Source organism: Manis pentadactyla, chromosome 4, assembly GCF_030020395.1.
Source record: "Manis pentadactyla isolate mManPen7 chromosome 4, mManPen7.hap1, whole genome shotgun sequence".
NCBI classification, from domain to species: Eukaryota; Metazoa; Chordata; class Mammalia; order Pholidota; family Manidae; genus Manis; species Manis pentadactyla.
The window spans coordinates 19952011-19974056 of NC_080022.1; the positions used below are offsets into that span (position 1 = coordinate 19952011).

Sequence of the window (22046 nt, forward strand, 5' to 3'; positions counted from 1 at the left end):
TACCCCTTTCTAACTTCCAACTCCTCCAGATTTTAGTTCCGGGCTTTCTGGAAGGCTCCCAAGCATCTGGTGACCATAGCAACTCACGCCAAACTGGGAACCCCTTGGCTCCGCCCACCGCTTCCATAGACGTACTCGCTGATTGGTTCAACAAGCTGAGCAATGGTCGGCGAAGCGGGCTGTTTGCCGCGCGATCAATGGTCGCAGGCCGGGAGGGAGGCGGGAAGAGACGGTGAGAAGGAGGGCCTGGCAGCAGGGCTTGTGCGTATTTCCGGCTCCGCTGCGGAAGGCGAAGAACCGTTGGGCAGGACGCCATCCGAAGGAGCCGAGCGAACGCGGAACGCGAGTGCTGAGCTCGGATCTCGGAGCGTGGCTAGGGGCCGGCGCTATGGGCGGAGAGCAAGAGGAGGAGCGGTTTGACGGCATGTTGCTGGCCATGGCGCAGCAGCACGAGGGCGGCGTGCAAGAGGTAACGGCCCGCGTGGCGCCGGCTCGGCCTGGTCCAGCGGTGCTCTACCACCCGGGTGGCCGTAGCCACCCACCCTCCCCCGTCCTCTGCCTTTGGGGCCCGAGATCCACCCTTGGGCGTCGCAGGTTTTTGAGATTCCCCTGACGTTCTCACTGCGCCCTAGCTTCCGGTCTGGCCTCGGAGCCCCGCACATTTGCCCCGTTCGTCCCCATCGTATCAGTCCCGGGACCCCTTGGTTGTTCAGTAGTTCAGAGCGTAGCAACTTCGGCGACCCAAAAACCGCCCCTAGAAAACTCGCAGAGCTTTGGGATCCCACCCCTTCCTAGTCTCACACGTACTTCCGGCTCCATTTCCCCTCTGTGGCCCCTCCCAAGCACCCCAGACTTTGGGATTTGCATCTACCAAGATTTGGAGTGAGCCGACCAGTGGAGGGGTGGGGGTGGCTTTTTAGCGCGTGGTCTTTTTAGGCCTTGAATGGGGAGTAAGAGGTCTGGGTTCACAATTGGTTTCCACCACCTACCAACTTGAGACCTTTCCATGTTTCCAAGCTTCCGTTTCTTTGTCTTTGAGAAAGAGCTACGAATCTATTTCTCGAATCTTTGTAGGCGAGTAGTGTCTTTAAGTAAAGTACAGGGAGGAATTCTCAATTACCAGGTTTTGTTCATTCAACAAGTATTTGTTGAGTGATTGATGTGTGCCAGATACTCACTGGGCTGGGTCCTGGGTATTGGTGTGAGCCGAAAGCTCCTCTTACAGTTAGAGGGAGAAAAGCCTATCGAGATCAGTTCCATAACTCTTATTTTGTACAGAAAAGGAAGAAACTTGCCCACAATCATCCAATAGGTTCCCAGCCTCCTGAGGCCAAGTGTGCTTTGCACGGTTCATTGCTGATTCTCTATCTCATGAGCGCAAGTTTTTATTGAGCTTTTCATCCCCATTCTTTCACCCAAGTGCCTGTGGTAACCAAGGACTTGTAAGCCCTTTGAGATGGGAAGAAAGTTACTAATTTGCAAGTGTAAAAAGGTTTCCATCCCCCTAAACTGTTGACACAAAACTGGATTTGGGAGTGAGTTCATTTTTTAATAAATTTAAAAAGTGTCTAGAAGTAGGACTTGAAATCCATTAAGATAAGTTCTAGCATCATATTTAGAACCACTCTTTTGGGTAAATAAAAGGGCTTATATTTACCTTTGTCACCACTAGATCTTTTGATTCAGCAAGAATTTTACTAAGTATGTATAGCTCTGGTGCCAGGCATTGGGGATATAGACAGAGTAAGCCATAGTTTATGGTGCCTTCTTGTGAGGAGTTCACTCTCTGGGAGGCGGTCTCTAGCTCTCAGCCAGACACTGCTACACGACCCTCGCTTCCATTTGTCTCATTTGATCTTCACAAGGTCAATAGCTGCTATTTCTATTTTACAGAGTTAGGATTAACTTTTCAAGTTCACAGCTAATATATACTGTTCTGATACTCAAACCCATGCTCTTAACCACTTGACTCCACTGGTACACCGGCCAGAGTTCATTGGTCTTAACCTTCTTTAAAGTGACTTCATTTGCTCCCTTCCTGGCTCTGCCCAGTATCTCAGCCAGTACCACTCTGGATGGGCTTTTTACTACCTGGAGAGGATGACAGGGTCCAGGCGTTTAAAGGCCTAGATGCAGAGGAATATTCCATATCCCTAGGCTGCTTCTAAGGCCTCCAGGAGGGAGAAACATGCGTACACATACACATGAGAAATGAAGAACCTGCCTCGTGTTCAGTCTGGTCAAGGCTAGGTTAGGCTTTCCGGCCGATGTGACTAAGGTAGAGCCTGCTGGGAGGATGTCTTCTCAGTTGAGAGGTTCAGGGGTGAAACAGCCAAGTCCCAGGTTCCCACCCAGACCAAGGAAGTTGATGTTTGTGCAGCTGAGGTGCTCCCAATATGGCATCTCCACAGCTTCGGTCTTCTATCTTTCAGCTTGTGAACACTTTCTTCAGCTTCCTTCGACGCAAAACAGACTTTTTTGTTGGAGGAGAAGAGGGGATGGCAGAGAAGGTGAGTATTGGGGGCCTGTGTCCCCTGGGCAGCTCTGATTCTTCAGAAGAAAAGCAACCCTGGTCTTCCTTTGTAGGCAGTAATAACCTTCAGCAGAGGTAAACCACGAAGGGCAAAGGGTTAGGGAAGGGAAGCAAGCTGTCATTTATCAAAGCCTCTCCCCATGCTAGTGCTTCATTCCTGTGATCCGTTAGCGGTTTAAGGGGCAGGTGTTACTATCCCCATTTTACAAACGAGGAATTTGGCCTCAGGGGTGTTTAGCATTTTGTCCAAAGTCTTGAGCTGTGTTGTGGGAGAGCTGGGGTTGGAACCAGAATCTATTATAAAACTACCTTCTTCCCCTCACACCAGGCTTCTTGGTTCCTTTTCCACTGAGGAGGTTTTTTCTAATTATCTAGCTGGGAGATGAGAGTGGGAAAATGTTAGAAATTGAGTTTAGAAGACAGAAACATAGGAAAACTCAAAGCCAATCTGTCCATCTTCCCAGATGCGGTGACCCACAGTTTGAGGATTTGGGAATTGCATTTTGTGGGACTGTTTCTGAGACCTTAAACTTCCTTCTGAGTTCTTAAGTTGTAATTATATCTTGTGAAGATTGGTAAATCATAAAGAATGTCAGTTCACTGAACTATAATTTTTATAACCTTGGTAGTTTCATTCACTTAAACTAAGGAAATACAGTAACAAGGAGACATTTTGCACACTACTTGTTAACAGCTTCAGGGTTCTAACAAGCTGGAATGCTCTATGATGCATCTTAATGATCTGAAGCTCTTCTGTCATAGACACATTGGCTTGGGAGGAGTTGATTTCCCACCAATTCTCTGGTTTGAATCGTCACATCTGTAAAGTGAAAGCAGGTGGACTCATTGACCTGTAGGACCCCTTCTGGCTCTAATACTCTTTCTGTGTTAGCACCAGCACCTCCTGATTTTCTGTGGGCCAGGTTGCTTTATAATAAAAGTAATCATTACTTCATTTAAAGAATATTTATTGAACGGTTGACACTTTGCCTGTGTGCCAGGCAAACCCTTTGAGATTCCATAGGTGAATACAGACATGGTCTTTGTTTCCATGGATCTCACGATATAGCATCTCCACTCCTCCAAAAAATGGGCAACAAAGAAGCGGTGGGTGTTAGAGCAGAATCTCTGAGAGCAGAAAATGGACTAACCTAGGTAGGGTCAAGGAAGACTTGATGAGGGAGTGGGACTTGAGGTATGAAGGATGAAGGAGAGCTGGGAGAAGGGGGAGAGATGAATGATACTAAGCAGTGCTGTGGAAGTATCATGGAGAGCTGGTAGCTGCCACGTGGTGCATGTCTGCTGTTCCCTTCTTAGACCCTGTCATGCTCCGTGGCTCTTAGTTCCCTTAGAGTCAGCTCTTTCCCAGGAGGTTGGTCAGACTCTCATGCAGGCAGAAACCTGTCCAGCCTTACCACCTGGTCTTCAGTTGTAACACCTTAATGCCTTTGTTTTGAGCACCTGCTTTTCAGGGCCACCAGATAACATTATTTCCAAGTGTGTCCATTAAGAGCTTGGATTCTAGAGCTAGGGAGATATGAGTGAATCCTGGTCTCCCCCAATTCACTGCTTGACAACTATGTGGTGTTGGGTGAATCACTTCTCTCCTAATCCTTACCTCACAGGGCTGTTGTGAGGATACAAAAAGGTAGTATGGATGAAGTGCTGGCATTGGAGAATCCCTTCTTTGAACTTCTTGGGGCCAGCTGTCTTGGGATTTAGAATTCTTTGGATTTTAAGATGCAATGTGGTGTGTTAACTATGCATTACATACAATACCCTAGTCCAGAGGTCAGTAGCAGCATCGTGTAATGAAACATTAATATTTCTGTAGAGAAATGTCTATCAGTAGTCATACCAACCACGAGATATGAAGACTAAACATATTCATGCCACAAATGTATGAAAAGTACAAAAATATGTTCAGTTTTTATACCTTTTGGAGCTAGGAAGTATGGATAAGGGAATGTGGATTTGAGTAAAGCCATAATAATCAAATCAGAATATTACTGACATAGGAAGAGACAAATGGACCAGTGGAGCAGAATAGAAAACCCAGAAAACCTGCGGCATTTTTGAAGATTTAGTATGTATCTGATGTGGTACTTCAGTGCAGTAGGCAAAGGATGAGTTAATAAGCTGTGCTGCTGCAAGTGGCTATTTTATCTGAAAAACAGTCTGTCCCAGCCGTTTCTCAATGTAAAAATAAATTGCAGATCAAGAAGAGTCTTAAAGGGAAAGCTAGGAAGCTGTGTTTAATCTTGTGTGGAGGCCTTGTAAGATTAGAAAGCTGGAAGCTATTAAAGAGAAAGTAACAGTTTTTGCCTCTTCAAACATTGTCAACTTGTGTATAGCAAGAGACATAATGACTTGTAATGTCAATTGAAAAATAATAAATTTGGAAAAATGCATTGCAGAGGACAGATAAAATTTAATAGCTGATTAAATATGCAGAAGCTCTTGTAAACTGACAAGAAAAGGATAAGCAGGAAAATGAGCAATTCCCAGAAAAGCGAACCCAAAAAGCATATAAAAAGATGCACAAATCACTAGTAGTCAAGGAAATACAGGAGAAAGAATCAGTGAAATGTCTTGTTTTTTTTTTTTGGTCCAACTAACAAAAATGTAAAAACAATATGGGATGTGGGGGGAAAGGTACTCTGGACATTGTGGGTAAAAGTGAATTATTGTAGCTCTTTGAAAACTTTTTACTAGAAAAGATGCTCAGCATTGCTAATCATTAAGAGAAGTGCAAGTCAAAACCACAGTGAGCTGTCACCTCATACCCATTAGGATGACTTCGGTCAAATAAAGCCCAGAAAAGCCGTGTGTTGGTGAGAATGTGGAATTAGAACCCTCTGAGTTGTTGGTGGGAATAGTGGTGCATGGCGCTTCCTCAGAAGTTAAAAATAGAACTAACTTCTGGGTATGTAACCAAAAGAATTGAAGGCAGGGTCTTGAGAGATTTGTATACCCTTGTTCATAGCAGCACTATTTACAGTAGCCAAAAGGTAAGGGCAATGCAAGCATCCACTGAGGGATGAATAAACAAAATGTGCCTACAGTGGGATAGTATTCAGCCATTTGAAGGAAGATTGCTCACAAAAGAGCACATATTGAATGACTCCATTTATATGAAGTTCTAGAACAAGAGTGTATCATCTCCCCCCTCGTATGTATTGGGGGTTTGCCCCCCCGGCCTCACCACTGTCAGGTTCAGGACCTTATGCCTTTGGATTTGGCTTAAATCTCTCAGGGTCTTTCCTGGCAAGGCTGATGGAACCATTCTTTCCTCCCGGTCACCCAGCCTAGGTCAGGCAAAGCCTGTGTTTAGGTATGCCCACTAGGGTCTGTCTGTTGGAACTGGGCCAGCCCTCCACTCCGCTTGGCTGTAGTTTCCAAAGATGTGTCCAGCGGCAGAAGCTTGCCTCTGTGACAGCCTGCCAATTGGCACCTCTGAGATACCCCCAGGGGTGTGTGCCTGGGACTGTCTGGGTGCAGCTGGTGGGAGGAGAGGTCAGAGGCTGCTGTGATTGGCCTTGAGTTTGCCGGTGGTTCAGCTCTGCCCTCACCTGACTTCAGGAGCTAGGAAGGAATGGGACAAATGGGGTGTAACATGATTCACTGGAGCTGGGCGAGGGGAGGGCCCTGTTCTCGCCTCCCCTTGGCAACTAGTTGGCAAATGGCTTGAGTTCAAGGTCTTCTCGATTAGGAGCTTGGGACCAAGGCCCTGCGGTGGAACAGTCTCTGCTGGCATAATTGACTGATTTTCTGTTGACAGCAGAATAGCCTTCAGGTGGCTCATGTCTCATATGCCCCATGTGTTAATCCATTTGGTTTGGAAGCGCTTTGGGTGCCCTTTAACCTTGTAGAATATGGAGCTACTGCACTGTGGCATGAGGGTGGCAGTTTGGGGATTGCAGGAGGAACTGGCGTCGAATGAGAAGCCATAGGGCATTTGGCAGAACCCTAGGGAGCAGCTGGGTGACTTTGGAGACCCTGAGCCTCATGTGGGCTCCAGCTCTTGCACACCCCTCCCTCCTGCTCTGTCTCGGAGATGCTCAAAAGATGGTTGTTTTGACAACTGATCACATAGTGGGTGCCCTGTGAGGCCACCTCCAGGTGTGTGGGTCAACGTGAAGTTGGGTTTCCTAAGTTGGTGTGTTCCTGGATCTGCTGGAGGTGAAGAAATGAACTCAGGAGACACGAGCTAGTCTGGAGGAGGAGGAGGAGTTTGCCAGGTGACCTGGAGGTCAGGACAAGGACATTCTAGGTAAAGAACAACTTAGGCAATTCTGCTCTTATAAATAATAAAACAGAAGCACAGATTGCTGACTTGAGGGTCACACAGGTGTAGGAGTAGACCAGGAACTCAAATATAGGTGTGACTCTTAAGGTGTGCATGAGATTTGGCCAGGAGGTCTTGTTAAAAATACAGGTTGCTGGGCCACATTCCCAGAATTTCTGATTCAGTAGGTCTGTAGTGAGGCCTCAGGTTTAGCATTTCTAACAAATTCTGGGTGACGCCGATGGGGTGGAGCAGGGGAATCATACTTTGAGAGATACTGGTATAAACAGTGAGGTGGGGTCATATCCTGTTGGCTTTTTATAGCAAAAAAGGTACTTTTCTCCACTCTTCCACCAGCTGACACTGGGTTAGCCACAGCTGTGCAAGGCTGGTGGGAAGCCAACACTTTCTTTGTGGCAAGGACCGTACCAGGCTCCTGCTGAATGTCTCTCTCAGTCCTCCTGGCATCTGAGGTGAAACTGGGGCTTAAAAGGTGTCATAGTCACTCAGTTGTCCAAGGCCACATGGCTAGATGGTGATAGGTAGCCATGGTGTTGGGGTAGTTCCTGGGCAGCAGGGAGGATTGGAAACATCCTGGGGAGATGCGGTAGGTGAGAGACAGTTTGGAATTGATAGTGTGCGGCTGAGGGGAGGAAGAAGCTGGCCTCTTTCCTCAGGAAAGCCCTCTGGCTTCCTGCTGATGTGACGGTCCGTGTGTGGTGCCGAGTGCCGTGTGCTGTGGCCCTGGAGACAGGCGCACATAGGTAAGAGGTCAGGCCGAGGAGCTGGTCGGTGCCGGCCTGAGAGCTCAGGAAGGGCATTTGAGAGCAGCAGAGGCTGGAGGTCCACTTCTGACAGCTGTACTCTGCAGTGAAGGACTTTCAGAGAACTTACCCTTTGATCTGCACAAAAGCTCTGTGAGGTAGAGTTTCGTCACCACCAGTGAGGCATCTGAAGCTCTTACGGGTTAAGTGATTTACCGAAGAGTAGAATGGCTAGTGTGTGGCAAAGCCCGACCAGAGCTCGTGGTGTCCCAGTTTCAGTGACCATTCCCTCAGTCACTAGACTGTGCCTTTTTAAAGTAGCCACTGTTTGTTGAGCCAGGTACTATACAGGTAATGTCATTATAGCTCTGAGACAGGGTGCAGTATCCTCATTTTACAGGTGAGGAAACTGAGGTTCTGAGTGCAGTGCCTTGCCCAGGCTCCCAGAGGTAGAGATGAGACTGGACTCCAGACCTGAGACACTGCCCCCTGCCCTGATGCCTCATTCCCTCTTCCTTCCCCAGCTCATTACGCAGACTTTCAGCCACCACAACCAGCTGGCACAGAAGGCCCGGCAGGAGACGAGAGCTCGGCAGGAGACTGAGCGGCGGGAGAAGGCAGAGCGGGCAGCCCGGCTGGCAAAGGAGGCCAAGTCAGAGACCTCCGGGCCCCAGATCAAGGAGCTGACTGATGAGGAGGCCGAGCGGCTGCAGCTGGAGATTGACCAGGTAAGAGTGGGCTTCCCTCCCCTGCCTCCCAGTCCTCATTGGCACTGGAAGTGGGGACCCTCTTGCTAACTGCTATGCCCTTTGCCACAGAAAAAGGATGCAGAAAGTCATGAGGCCCAGCTCAAGAATGGCACCCTAGGCTCACCAGGGAAGCAGGTGAGTCGGGCTGGAGGTGCTGGGGACTAGGCAGGGGCTGGGAATTTCTGGAGACTCTCCAGCCTTTCCTTTTCTCTGGAATGCCTCCCCCAAACCCCACCTCCCAAGCTTCAGGGATCTTCCCTGCACTTCAGGATCCCACTCAGACATTGGACCAAAGGATCTAGGTTTAAAAATTAAAACCCACTGGCCTTTGGCCTTGGCAGGAAAGCTCAAGAGCCGGAGAGCGCAGTGCCTGTTACAGGTACCATTTGGGTGGGTTGGGATCTGTGGGCCCCACCTGGCCCTTTGGTGGCCTGCTGTGATATTCCTGGGGATGGGCCCCTCTGGGCTCTTCCCACTGATGCAAGTCTGGCTTCCCAAACCATCCTTGGGGTATTCATTTGGCTTTCCTGAGGTTCTGGTCGGACACTGGGCGTCTCATCCCTATGGACACAGGAAGAGGGAGTTGATCGTTTGGCAGCCTGGTTTTATTTTTGAATAACCCTGCCTACGCCCAGCTCATGACTTTCTGTTCTGTGCTGGGCCTTCTTCCCAAGTCCCTTGGCTCGGGCCTCAGCCGCGTCCATCTGACTCTCATGGTCACCCAGCTAAGTCCTTGGTCTCATGGTGTGCTGCTCCTCTCAGGCGGAGGGCAGAGCCAGGTTTTACCTCTGGCTCGCAGTGGGCCATGGAGTGGGCAGGGACAAGGTCTGTTTTGTCCTGTGGCTGTGTACCCAATGCCAGCTCTGGTCCTGGCCTAGTGGGGTTCAGTCTGTGTCTGTTACATGAGTAGCTGAGCACCCTGACTGTGAGCAGGAGGCTGAGGAAGACGAGGAGGAGGAGGACGAGAAGGACAAAGGGAAACTGAAGCCAAACCTGGGCAATGGCGCAGACCTGGCCAGTTACCGCTGGACCCAGACCCTGTCGGAGCTGGACGTAAGTGGCAGGGGCCGAGGTGGAGGTTAGGGAGCCAGCTTGGGCCTCTCCTGACTTCCCCTGCCCCGTGCAGCTGGCAGTGCCCTTCCACGTGAACTTCCGGCTGAAGGGGAAGGACGTGGTGGTGGACATACAGCGGCGGCATCTCCGGGTGGGGCTCAAGGGGCAGCTGGCGATCATTGACGGGGAACTCTACAATGAGGTGAAGGTGGAGGAGAGCTCGTGGCTCATTGAGGACGGCAAGGTGGTGACCGTGCATCTGGAGAAGGTGCGAGAGACCCAGAGGAAGGGGGGAGAGTGTCTGCCTGATTCACTCAGGGACTATGCTGGGGGCCTGGTGGACATACCTTATTTAATCCCCACAACAGGACTTTGAAAGTAGCTCTGTCTCATTCTAAAGCAAAGAAAAGGGTAGTTCAGAGATTAGCCAAGGCTCCTCTCCCAAGGAAGGGATGGAGTCAGGATCAAAACAGGGATACCAAATAGGACTAGCTAAACCATCCATATAAAAAGTTCCCACATTTCATCATCCACTATGCTTATTGTCTAATTCTCTCTGGCTGGGACTTAACATCTTCCCTGTTAGGTCCAACCTTGGATCCAGACATGTGGTCCTGTTAGAGACATGCCACCAGCTCCTGGGGTTTGGGTTCCATCAAACAGTTCTAGCATTCAATTCTTCCCCCTATCCAGGCATGACACTCCAGTACTCACGCTACACTTCCTTCTGCTTTAAGGCAGGAACACCCTCACACACTTTGACTCTCTTGTTTTCACTGACTGAATTCTGTTTCCACTGTTGCTTTGGTGTACCTGAGAAGGCTGCCAGGGGGACTACTTCTCAGAGAGAGACACTGGATAGGTGTGACAAGAAAAAACAGGGATACCAAAGCCTCTTCCTATTAGATTTTCACATGTATTTGGTGTCCAGTGATGGGCCATAAGGTCAATACCAATTCAATTCAGTGAATACCTGAATACCTCCTGTGTACCAGAGAGTGTTCTATGTTCTGGAGAGAGAACAGTGAATAATACATAGAAAACTCTGTGCCCTCAGGAAGCCTATGGTCTCCCCCTGTTCCTTCAGAGGGAGATGGGACACAAATACCAGTAAATAAATGTGGTCCCTGTAGAGTGCCAAGGATCCAGGGAGAGCTTCCCATGCAGAGAAGGCCTCTCCAGCCTCCCTGAGTGGCTGTAGCTGCCCCTCGCCCCTCCAGGCCCTTTCACTTGCTTCTCCTCCCAGTCGGATGTCCTCTGCTTTTTAGCCCGGCCCCCTAAGACCCAGTCCTGGTGTGACTTCTGTCCCTCCACCCTGGATGACTGTCTCCCTCTGTATTTTATTCATTCCCTTATTACACTGAGTTATAACTGTCTCCATGCCTGTCTTCCCCAGCCGCCAGGGAGGGCAGAGGTTTCGCCCACCTGCACCCTAGGTCCCAGCACAGGCCTTCGTGGGTCCCAGGTGTAGGATGAGGGAGAGAGTTTGGTTCTGGAAGGGTTGGGGTTGGTTCCCAGGCCACAGCGAAGCCACCCCTATCCTCTGTGGGTCTTCTCTTTCTTTCAGATCAACAAGATGGAGTGGTGGAGCCGCTTGGTTTCCAGTGACCCTGAGATCAACACCAAGAAGATCAATCCTGAGAACTCCAAGGTGAGCCCTGACCAGCTGGGGAGCTTCAGCTGGGAGGTGAGGGCGTAGGTGCCTCAGAGCTTCACCCATCTCTGTCACTGCCTGCCCCCAGCTGTCAGACCTGGACAGTGAGACCCGCAGCATGGTGGAGAAGATGATGTATGACCAGAGACAGAAGTCCATGGGGCTGCCCACCTCAGACGAGCAGAAGAAACAGGATATTCTGAAGAAGTGAGCAATTCAGAGATGGGGGTTTAGGGGAGGTGGGTGTTGGGGAGCTTAGACCTCGGTGACAGCAGGTGGTCACTAAGCAGGACATAGGACCTGCCCTGCCCCTTCCAGGATGAGCTAGCCAAGTTTATGGCTTTATAGCCTTGGCCTAATCACCTGCTGAGGTCATTTTGAGGGGAAGGCTACCTGAGGGTAGTAAGGAGTGACACGTGCAGTCATTGCCACCAGCAGCGCAGTGCCAGCACTGGCCCCTCAGCTTCCAGTCTTAGAGACTCAATGGCCTCAGAGACTGGGGGGGCCCGCCTCTTCCCAGCCCGGCTCCAGGTTACCCAGGGTTCTGGAGACATCAGACCAATGTGGGGAGCTGGAAAAAAGGGATTAACTTTTGGGGGAGAGGGATAGTCTGTTTGACTTTCCTACTTTCCCTCCCCCAGGTTCATGGATCAGCATCCAGAGATGGATTTTTCCAAAGCCAAATTCAACTAGCCTCTGTGTTTGCTTCCTTAAACTCTTGGGGTTAAGCCTTCAGCCATCCACCATCCTTTCCTACCCTTTCCTGGAACTTGGGGGCCTCGGGGCAGGGGCAGGCATGGGACTGGCCCGGGCATCTGGGTCCCAGGGCATCATGGGAGAAGGGCTGGGGCCTTGTCCTCCCCAGTTGACCTGCTGTTACACATTAAAACTGTTTACCCAAATACACGTGTATTTTGTTCCCTCTCGCTGTTTTCTGGGGGATAGGCCTCTTATGGCTGCTGCTGGGAGCTGGGGGCTTGGCTTCTAATCCAGATTTTGCTGGGTGACCTAGGACAAGTCCTTGCCCCTCTCTGGAGCTTAGTTTCTCATTACTTAAAGGAGGGAGGCTTAAAACAAGGCTTTTATTTAGTCTGTGTATGTTTCTGAGCAAAGGTGAATTTTTCTGGCTACAGGACCTGGCAGTCGTTCTCACAAGGGCCCATGACTCAGCAAAGTTGAAGACCAGCTAGACTTGTTCATTTCATCTCTAAGACAATTTCCCACTGCAGTGGGCCTGTCTTCCAGCCCTCGATCAAGTGCTTCTAAAACTACATACTTCTTTCCCAGGGGCAGAGAGCAGCAAAGGCTGGGGGAACTGCCCAGGCCTCAGATGGGCTGTGTGTGGTACACAGACCTGGTCAGGAGGGCAGGGTGAAGGCCAGTGGGCCTCTGCAGATTTGAGGGCCTCCCCAAGTCAGCTGCTGAGGCAGAGCCAGGGCTGGAGCAGTGTCTGCCTCTGCACAAATCCAGCCCCAGAGCTGAGCCCCAGCCCCCCAGCCAGAGTGGAGGTCACTGAGTACAGGGGCTGCAGAGGTTAGGGTTACAGCAAAAATACCTCTGTTGACTTGGCTGGAGTGCTGTGCTGGGAGGGCCACGGGGTACCCCTGGATTTCTGGAACACATCATGTCCTCCTTTTGGTGCATCCAAATAGTTTGTTAAAAGAGGTGATGCAGTAGTAACTAGTTCTGTTTCCCAAACTTTGACAACTTTTTCTAGGTATGCCAGTTGTTCCCAGAGCAGAGTATGGGAAGTGGTGCTCTGGGGCCAAGGTTAAGGTGCAGGGACTAGGGCCTCACTCTCCTCTGTGATCTCCCTGGGCTTCTGTGGTTATTTTCAGTCTCAGAGAGGCCTGGACCTGGATGAGACAGCAGAGCCTAAGGAAAGGTCCTGGGCCCTGTGGTCACATCCCCAAGGGACCATGCTGAGTGTCTGAAACTGGAGTACAGTCTGTCCAGTCACTTTTCAAAGGGTGCCCATGGGGACAATAAGAAGGGCCATAGGGGCTGCAGGTGGGATGTGAGTGAAGGGGGCCCCTGCACACCTCGCTTGCATCAGTTAAGAATGGGCTGGTGGGCCTGCTCTGGTTCACAGCTGAAAGGGACAGACTCCCCTGTGAGCAGCTGAGTAGGTCCCCTCTGACCCAGCTAGGCTCCCATGTCCAAATAAGGGGATCCTGCAACTGTCTCTACCAGGTCAGCTAGCCCGCTTGGGGGCGAAATTCCAAGAGGCCAGCTTCCTGGTCTGGAGCTAGAGTTGCTACTAACATTGTGATCCACGGAGTTCCTTGCCTTCTCTGGGCCCCAGTTCCCCCTCTGAAAGAAGAATGATCCCATTTCAGGGTTGTTGGTAAAGCCATGGAGATACCAGGGAACCACAGTACTCTGCCAGCACCAGGAAGGGAGGAGTAGCAGGTCTGAGGCTGAGTGGGGCTGAGCCACGTTTGGGGGTTTGGGGGAACTGCAAGGGCGCCCAGAAGCAGGCGAGCCTGCTGGTTGGGGACCAGAACACCAGGGTGGATGCACGCAGGCCCGCCTAAACGGCCCCCTCGCCACCGGCAGCCCTTCCACAGGTGCTGTTGCCGCCCCTGGCTCTCTATCTCCTGGAACTCACAGCGAACCTGAGGGGTGTCCTTGCTCCTGTTTCAGCCTTCAGACGGACCCCACAACACTAAGCCAGGCTGCTTTCTCTTGCTCTGGCAGCAGTGAGGCAAATGGGACCGCAAGGACAGTACCACAGCTGCGATGGCAGGTAGACGTCTATTACCTTTGTACTTGCAACTAAGGTCATGATAGCATATCAACGTCAGCCAAGAGCCAAACTGCTCAACAGGACATAACGTGGAGTGGACACTGCCCACAGAATTCCACACAGAGGCCCTGCCTGGCCCCAAGCCAGTCCATTTAAGACAAACTGCTTTTAGCTGTCATTCCCCATTCCCTGTCCTGGGAGGGGGATGTTCGCGTTATTCCTTATGGGGCTTATGTTATGGGATTTATTTGTGATTTGACCTCAGAAGGTAATGCCTGTCTTTGCTTTCCATGACCTAGGCCACCTAAAGATCAGGCAGGAAGGAACAGACCAGGCAGAAGTCAGCCCGGTTAGGGATCCGGGCGGATGTGGGCACCAAAGCCCAGTGAAATGCACATGGTCCAGGAACCAGTCAGCAGGGCAAAAGGAGTCAGAGCGGGCGCTGTGTCTGGTCTCATGGCCCAGCCTCCCCCAGAGGGGGTCCTGGTCCCCTCTTCATGCTGTAGGCTGTGCTTCTCTCAGAAGGGGTTGCAGCCCCTGGGCCTGGTGGGGGTTAGCAGTGCACCTGGAGCAGGGGTGCCCCTGATGAGTCTGTGTCGGTGGCCTGGAAGGATGAGCTGTGGCTGGCTGGGTAACCTGAGGGGGGAGGGAGGATGAAACAGAGGCTCAGTGAGGGGAAGCTTACCCTGGTCCCACACGCAGGGAGAAGCCTGCGAAGAAGGAGCAGAGTGGGACTTCAGCCTGGGTCAGTCTGATCCTGGCTGGGTGACCCTCTCACCTTCTTGATCTAAGTCCAGCCTTGCTATCTGTAAAAGGCTAATGAGCTTGCTCCAAGGGTCTTGTGAAGGCCAAGAAGACAGCAGTAGAAATCACCCAGCATGCCTTTTTAGCACTGGTGGATGGCCTCCCGCCCTCCACTGTCCTCCCCAGTAACCTGGGCACCTGTCTCTGCTGGTTCAGGGGCAGCCCCCTAAGTCTTTCCCAGCTGATACCTTTAAGCCAGCTGGCAGGATTGGGATGGGGTCTATGGCTACTCAGAACGGTCCATCCATTTCTGATTCCATCCTTGCCCACCCCAGAAGGAAGCTAGGAGAGGGTCATGTGGGGCCCAGGGTGGTCCCCTTTCCTCCCTCCACAAGCTTCATCAGGTCAAGACCAAACCTGGGGCTCCATAAGGCCTCAGCTTCCTGGCGATGGCATCTGCAGTCGTCTCCTGGGAGATCTGCACTGTGAGGTCTAGGGAGGGAAATGAGGGAGCAGTGTTGTTATTACATCCTTTCACTCCTGCTCCCCACTTCTGCTGCAGCCCAGTGAGGGAGAGGTTGCTTACCTCTGGTCTGGGCTAGAGAAACAATATTTAAAACAAAGACAGACAGCGTGCGTGCGTGCGTGCGTGTGTGTACGTACATGTGCACACAGTGGTGGGTGGGTAGGGGTTTTGGTTAGGCCAGAACAGGTCAGAGGTACAAATTCATATGGGTTCCTGGGTTCTGTTAACAAGGCTAGGCCTGGAAGCTACTATATAGCAGGTGACAGAAGGAGCCTCTTCAGGGATGCAGAGGAGTTAAGAAAAAGTAGGAAGGCAGGAGGAAGAGCAGCGACTGGCTGAGGGATGGACCCATGATGGCGGAAACGCCAGTGCAGCCCTCCTTTGGCCAGAACTTCCTCCACTCTACCCTCAGCCTTGCGGGGCCCCACCTACCATCCTGGCTGAGCCCTGAGCCCACCATGGTCTCATGGCCACTGTCAGGGGCAGCAGCAGTCACAGCAGCCCGGGTTGAGCGCCCCTCTGCAGTCTGCGGGCGAGCGCGGCTCTTTCGGGTACTGATGCGAATTATTCCGCGTACCAGGCGGCCCTCAGCATCCTGCTCATCCAGGTGGTAGTCCTGGGTGATGCTGCTGATAAGGTCCGAGATCTTACTGGTCTTCTCCAGGAACACAGTGTCTGATGTGCACTTGGCCAGCTCGTCGATCTGGTGTACACTGAACAGCTCTGTTAGCTTCTTGAAGATGAGCACATCGATCTCTCGGCTTGACATGGAGCCACTGCCTATCTCAGGAAGGTCCAGGTCCGACTCATGGAAGGAGTAGTATTCCTCGGAGCCACGGGGGCTGCTGGCAAGGGTGCTCGGAAGGCTATGCCGTGTGGGTGGGGGCTCAGCCGGTGGCTCCTTGCAGCAGGAGTCCGCGTCAGGGGCTGGGGAGGTGGTGCTGCGGTAGGGATAGACAGGGATGCCTTTGAGCTTGACGTCAGGGTAGCTGAAGCTGCTGCCCGTGGTTGACTTGAGCCGCTGGCCATCCCGCCGGCTGGGAGGGGCACGGTCGGGGCTTGGGGGTACTCCGTTGTGCTCCTTGGCCCAGTTGCCTTCGGCAGCCCCTTCAGGGGAGTCCCCAGTGGACAAGCAGGGACTACAGCCCCGAACACAGGCTCCACAGCGCTGGAGGCAACCCCGGCAGCGGCGGAAGCAGACGGCAGCTCGACACCAGTCCCACACCCAGGGTTGCCAGAGCAGGCAGCAAGCTGGGGGCTCAGCGGCAGGCTCGGCAGAGCCAGAGATGAAGGTAAGGCTCTCGGGCCCATGGCGGCCAGGGTCCTTAGGGTCTGGCCTGCGGGTGCGGCGGCTTGGTGGGGGCTGGGATGGCTCATCATATGTCTCCAGGCACAGCTCTGTTGGCCGCTCCCAGGGTCCCAAGCGCGGGGGCCCAGATGATGGGCGGGGATGTCCCGGGCGGGGCATGGCTCACTGCATGGTCTGCTGCTGCCAGGCACCTGTAGGCGGAGGCCAGGAAGGAGTCAGGACAGAGTTCAGGGGCAAGCTTCTGTGCTGCCCTGAGGAGCTTCAGACTTCTGGTTTCTAAGAGGCTGTGAGGTGGACCGGCTCAGGTATGCCCACAGATCCAGATCCTCACCTAGTGTCCCTCCCAACCTCCCTCCCTCCCTCCCTCCCCAAAGAGGAAGTGGTATCTGTGGTCTAACCTACATGTCAAAATCTCCTGGGATGTCACACATGTTGGGATGGCTACTATTAAAGAAAACAGGAAATGACAAGTGTTGGAGAGGACATGAAGTTGGAACCCTTGTGCACTGCTGGTGGGAATGCAGAATGGTGCAGCTGTTGTGGAAAACAGTATGACAATTCCTCAAAAATTAAACACAGAATTACCATATGACCCAGCAATCCCACTTTTTTTGTGTATACCCAAAAGGACTGCAAACAGGGACTCAAAACAGATACTTGTACACAAGTATACACAGCAGCATTATTCATAATGAGCAAAAGGTGGAAGCAACCCAAATGTGCACTGACAGGTGAATGAATAAAGAAAACATGGTATATACATGCAATGGAATATTATTCAGACCTGAAAAGGAATGAAATTCCGATACCTGGCTACAACACAGATGAGCCTTGAGACATTAAGTGAAATAAGCCAGACACAGAAGGACGGATACTGTCGGGTCCTACCTAAACGAAGTATCTAGAATAGTCAAATTCATAGAGATGGAAAGTAGAATGGTGGTTGCTAGGGGCTGGGAGCAAGGGTGAAGGGGGAGTAAGGGTTTAATGGGTAGAGTTCCACTTCGGGAAGATGAAGAAGTTCTGGAAATGGATGGTGGTGATGGTTACACAGTGTGAATGTGTTCAATGCCATAGGACTGTATGGTTAAAATGTTTTAAAAAATGTAAAATGGTGAATTTTATGTTAAGTATATTTTACCACATAAAAAGAAAAAGCTCCTGGAATCTCACTTTCTCAGGAATGGTCTTCCTCAGTTTCTTCCCTCTGTTGGGAAGCCTACCCAGCACAGAGCCTCTAAGGCTGTTCAACAAATTCCTTTCTTTGTAACTTGCTGCAGAACCTGATCATCACCACCTTCCCTTAGTCCCCTCCACCTTCAAATCAGACATGGGATCATAACAGGTCCCTTGTCAATACTTCAGTTTCCGAGCAACATTTAACACCAAGCACTGTTTTGCTTCCTCTGTTTAGACAAGAAGCCAAGAAACAAAATACATCTTCTTTCCCTTTTTGACTTGGTTGCTAGCAAGCTCAGAGCAAAGACTCCATTCATTCCATAACCACTGAGTTTGGCCTCCTGTAGGCACTGCCGAACAAAGATGAATGAACTACAGACCCTGTTCTTGCAATTCACACATGGTTTTGTAGAGAAAACAGATGCTTAAAAGCTCATAAAATGGAACATGGGATATATGAGGCACTATGGGAGTAAATAACTGCCTGAGGGAGTCAGGGAATACAATGTAGTGATGTATTTGGGAGGGTCCTTGATCATATGTAGGGGCTGCCAGGCAATAACTACCCTTAACCTGGATTTTCTGAGACACTGATCCCTTACCATTTTATCCTGGATTTAATGGCACTGAGGTCCTAGGACTGGTGATGTGTGAAGAACTGGGGACAGGGAATGAGGATATCTGTGCTCTAGTACCAGTTCTGGCTCTAACAGGCAATGTGCTGTGGGCCAATCAATGCCACCTCCCTAAACAGGGCCACATTCATCTCTCACCCAGATACTGTCAAAGCCCCTTCTGGCCCTCCATTCCCTTCTACTTGCTGCAGCCAGCGAGACCTTAAAACAAAACAAAACAATCCCTCACACGCACAAATCTGGAGAAACCTGGCAGTGAGAAATTAAAAAAAAAAACAAAAAACTCCCCATAAACTTGGAGAAACCTGGCAGGTACCACTTTAATAAAACGATCAAAGATAGCCTCACCAATAATAAGATGGACTGATATTATGTGCCTCCTGATACTATGCACTAAGAAAGATACAACATCACTTATAAAGCATTACTGCCAAAAATACATAGCCTGGATGTAATCAGGAGGAAACATCAGACAAGCCCAAGTTAAGGGACTAACAACGAAATGCAGTGTGTGACCCCTGACTGGATCCTAGTTCAAAGGGAAAAATTAGAAATTGGATAATGTGAATAAATGGTGAAATTAAAAACAGACTGTTTATTATTTGATAGCATTATGTTGGTGATAAATTCCCTGAATTTGATTACTATGGTTATATAAGATAATGTTCTTATTCTTAGGAAATATACACTGAAGCTTTAGGGGTAAAGAGCATTATGTCTCCAACCTAACCTCAAAGGCTTCTCAAAACACCAGAAGGTGTATGTATGTAGAAAGAGAAAGGGAGGATGGGAGGGAATGTGAGCCATGGTGAGTGGGCTGAGGAGGACACAGGGGTTCCTCAACTATTCCTGCAATGCCTCAACCCACTCCCTGGCCCCACTCACCACTCCTTCTCCAAGGACCATCCAGAATCCCAAGTCAGATGGGGGCCTTCCCCACAGCCTTCTGCTGGACTGTCAGCTGGGTCAACCTTGAACCCACTGTTTGACGATAGTCTATATGATCCTGAGGGGCAGGGACTATGTCTGATTCCTTTCTGCCTCAATGTCTGGAACAGGGCTGGGCATAGTAAATGCTTCGGAGCACTGACACAGTATGTGGCCTCAGGATAGAACCAGGACCATTGTGTAGAAAGAAAAAGGACTTAGGCTCTATGCTGACCAGAATAGGGGGAGCACTGGTCTGGGGGAACGGGACATGAAATCCCCTCTCCAAAGGTGTGCAAACTGAAATTGTAATAGGTGACTTGAAAGACCCTCACAACCCAGAGAGGCAAGTGGTTAAAATCCTTTGCCTTAGTTTGGGTGATGTGGGAGTGGGTATGGATTCATTCATTCACTCATCAAATACTTACTGAGGGCCTACTGTGTGCCAGGCACTGCTCTAAATTCAGTGAAGACAGTGGTAAAACAGACACAGTTCCCTAACCTCAGGAGTTTGTCTTCTAGTGAAAGAGTTAATTATTGATGGCTTACATTGCTATAAATGCTTTGAATGTATTAAACCAGTTAATTTCTCAATCCTATATGTAGGTATTATTGTTGTTATTATTATTACTATACTGAGGCACAGAGAGGTTAAGTAAGTTGTCCAAAGCCACACATCTATTTGTACCCAAGCAACCTGGCTGAGACTCTTACCAACAACCCATCTCATCTATTACTTAGGAGGAAAAGGGCAGTCAAAGCTGCCAGCTCCATGGATAAGCCTTCCAGGCTCAGGCCTTCAATGAAGAGTGTGCGGCATCTATACTGTTTCAACCACACTGAGCCCTGGGGCACCTGGGGTTTCTAGAACATGAAGGGGTTACTGATAATGATCTGGGTCACTGTCTCCGCCTCTATCTTCATGGTTTTATGATTCACTATTCATTAAATTCATCCAACAAATACTTACTGAACACCTTACTATGTGCCCAGCACTGAGCAAAATGCTAGGGAAACAGCGGTGAATGGGGCAGAAATAAGCTTTCACTTTACTCAACACTCACAATTGTCCTGCAAGTATTATATCTTCACTTTACAGATGGGAATCAGAGCCTCAGAGAGGTGAAGTGACTTGCCCAGAGACATCTAGCTGGAAAGAGATGGAGTAGGATTTGTACTATGGTCTGCCAGGCTCTAGAGCCCGTGTACTTTGCTGTGCGACACATCAAAAATGGAGTGGGATGGAGGAATGGGGAACAAGACCTGGGGTAAGGATGGTGCCTGGCCTCAGTTTCCCCTTCCCCTCTAGGCCCTGAACCCTCCAGAGGTCAAACTCAGTCCATTTTGTCAAGGCTGTATCTCCGCCTCACTGCTGCTGTTTCCACCTCCAAAATCCTAGCAACACCTGTCACTTAGTTTAGTGAGGGGACTGCTCCTTTTGTGGCCTGGGGCAAGACACTTGGCCTCCGTTTTCTCATCTTTAACAGGGGAGAGATGAGTTATTTTCATGGGCCACCCTGAGGTTCACATGGGATTTTGGGTGCAGGGGGCTTGGCAGGGAGTATGCCCCTGGGAAAGGGCTCTGTCACTGGGTGCCCCAAGGCACTTTGTAAAGGTCAGAAGGTCCCAGCCCCCGCCTTCCACAAACTTCTCATTGATGCTCTCCCTTTCCCCCTTAGGCCCTGAGCACACACACACTCAGGGTCTGTCTTCCTACATCCCCCTCATCCCAAGGTCCCCAGGACAGGCCCAGCCACAACAGATTTTGCCCAATCCCCGTGCCCAGCCGAGTCCTTCACACAGGCCGGGAGGGGCACTCCAGCCCTGCTCACTAAACAGCCGTCGGCTCTCAGGCCGGGATCTGTGCACTGTTGAGCTCCTGCCCCTAAGGCTCAGGCCGAGACTCCCGCGTCCGCGGGCACCTAGTCTCGGGGCAAGGAGAGGCAGGCCACGGCACTGCCCCCCGGACTGGCACAACCCCTACAGCAGCAATGCCCTCGGGGCGCGCGCCACCTTTCCAGCTGCAGGGGCCCTTCGCTCGCAGGCGGACCCAGCCGCTCTCCCGCCCTGACACTGTCCCTCAGGTGTGCACGGCCCCCTCCCGCGTCCCGACAGTGGCCCCGGGCGAGCATGGCTTTCGCCCCGAGCCAGCGCAGTCCTAAGGGCGAACACGGCTCCCTTCACCCCGCTCTGCCAGCCCAGCCCCGGCGCCCGCTCAGGCCGCTCCCCAGCCCGGCCCGCGCACCCCGGAAGTGGGAGGCTGGCGCGCGAGGAACCGGCCCCGGGACCCTCCCCTACCCGGGCGCAGCCTCGGGGGTCCCTCCACACCGGTGCCGCCCTGGTTCGCACCCTCTCTGGCCTTCGCGGGGCTTACCTGTCCCACCAGGTGAGCGGCCTCCGGCTCGGCCCCTCCCCCCGCCCCCCTCGCCGCTCACCTGGGGCGCAGGTGAGCGTCTCGCGGGAGCGCTGCACGGGCCGCCGCTAGGGACACACTTCCTGCCTCCGCGAAGCACCGCCGCCGCCGCCGCCGCCGCGCACCTGGGCCGAGGCCCCGCCCAGGGCGCTGGTTGGGCTTCACGGCTTAGGCTTGGGCGTTCTGCCTGCAGACTCAGAGAACCGCTCGGCCTGGTCGGGGTAAGTGGGGCCTGGCGGGCAGAGTAGGCAGACGGTGGGGCTGAGCCTTCAGTTCTGTTAAATGGGTAGGTCGCCCTAGTAGTCTCTGAGGCCTTGACTTTAAAGGCCCAGATCAAAGGTCATGTCTCCTGGGACGCCTTCCCTGACCTCTAGGCCTTTCTGGTTTTTTGTTATGGAGAACAGTTCTCTGTACTTCTTTATTATAATGCTCAGCACACTGTTTTCTGGACTTCTGCCTCCTCCTTTAGCCTTTGGCCTTGAGAACAGGCTCTTGCCTTGTTCCCAATAATCCTGGTGCCCAT

General features: G+C 51.5%; 2 protein-coding genes across 4 annotated transcripts; one reads left to right on the forward strand and one right to left on the reverse strand.

Moving 5' to 3' along the window:
• Nucleotides 1–268: 268 nt before the first annotated feature.
• Nucleotides 269–11943, forward strand: NUDC (nuclear distribution C, dynein complex regulator). Its single transcript, XM_036914889.2, has 9 exons — nt 269–469; nt 2433–2510; nt 8110–8313; nt 8404–8469; nt 9268–9387; nt 9461–9655; nt 10955–11038; nt 11130–11248; nt 11683–11943. Exons 1-9 carry the CDS (start codon nt 389–391, stop codon nt 11732–11734), a joined length of 999 nt encoding a protein of 332 aa, XP_036770784.2. The 5' UTR covers nt 269–388; the 3' UTR covers nt 11735–11943.
• A 166-nt stretch (nt 11944–12109) lies between these two features.
• KDF1 (keratinocyte differentiation factor 1) lies at nt 12110–21676 on the reverse strand. Of its 3 annotated transcripts, XM_036914888.2 has the most exons (5): nt 21485–21500; nt 20175–20260; nt 15493–16560; nt 14952–15026; nt 12110–14426 (listed from the first exon to the last, which is right to left on the reverse strand). In XM_036914888.2, the coding sequence occupies exons 3-5, from the start codon at nt 16526–16528 to the stop codon at nt 14344–14346; spliced, it is 1194 nt and encodes a 397-aa protein (XP_036770783.1). In that variant the 5' UTR covers nt 16529–16560; nt 20175–20260; nt 21485–21500; the 3' UTR covers nt 12110–14343. The 3 variants fall into 3 exon arrangements, with proteins under 3 accessions (XP_036770783.1, XP_036770782.1, XP_036770781.1); XM_036914887.2 differs by lacking the exons at nt 20175–20260; nt 21485–21500 and adding an exon at nt 21546–21676; XM_036914886.2 differs by lacking the exon at nt 20175–20260 and having other exon boundaries at nt 21485–21609.
• Nucleotides 21677–22046: the final 370 nt, after the last annotated feature.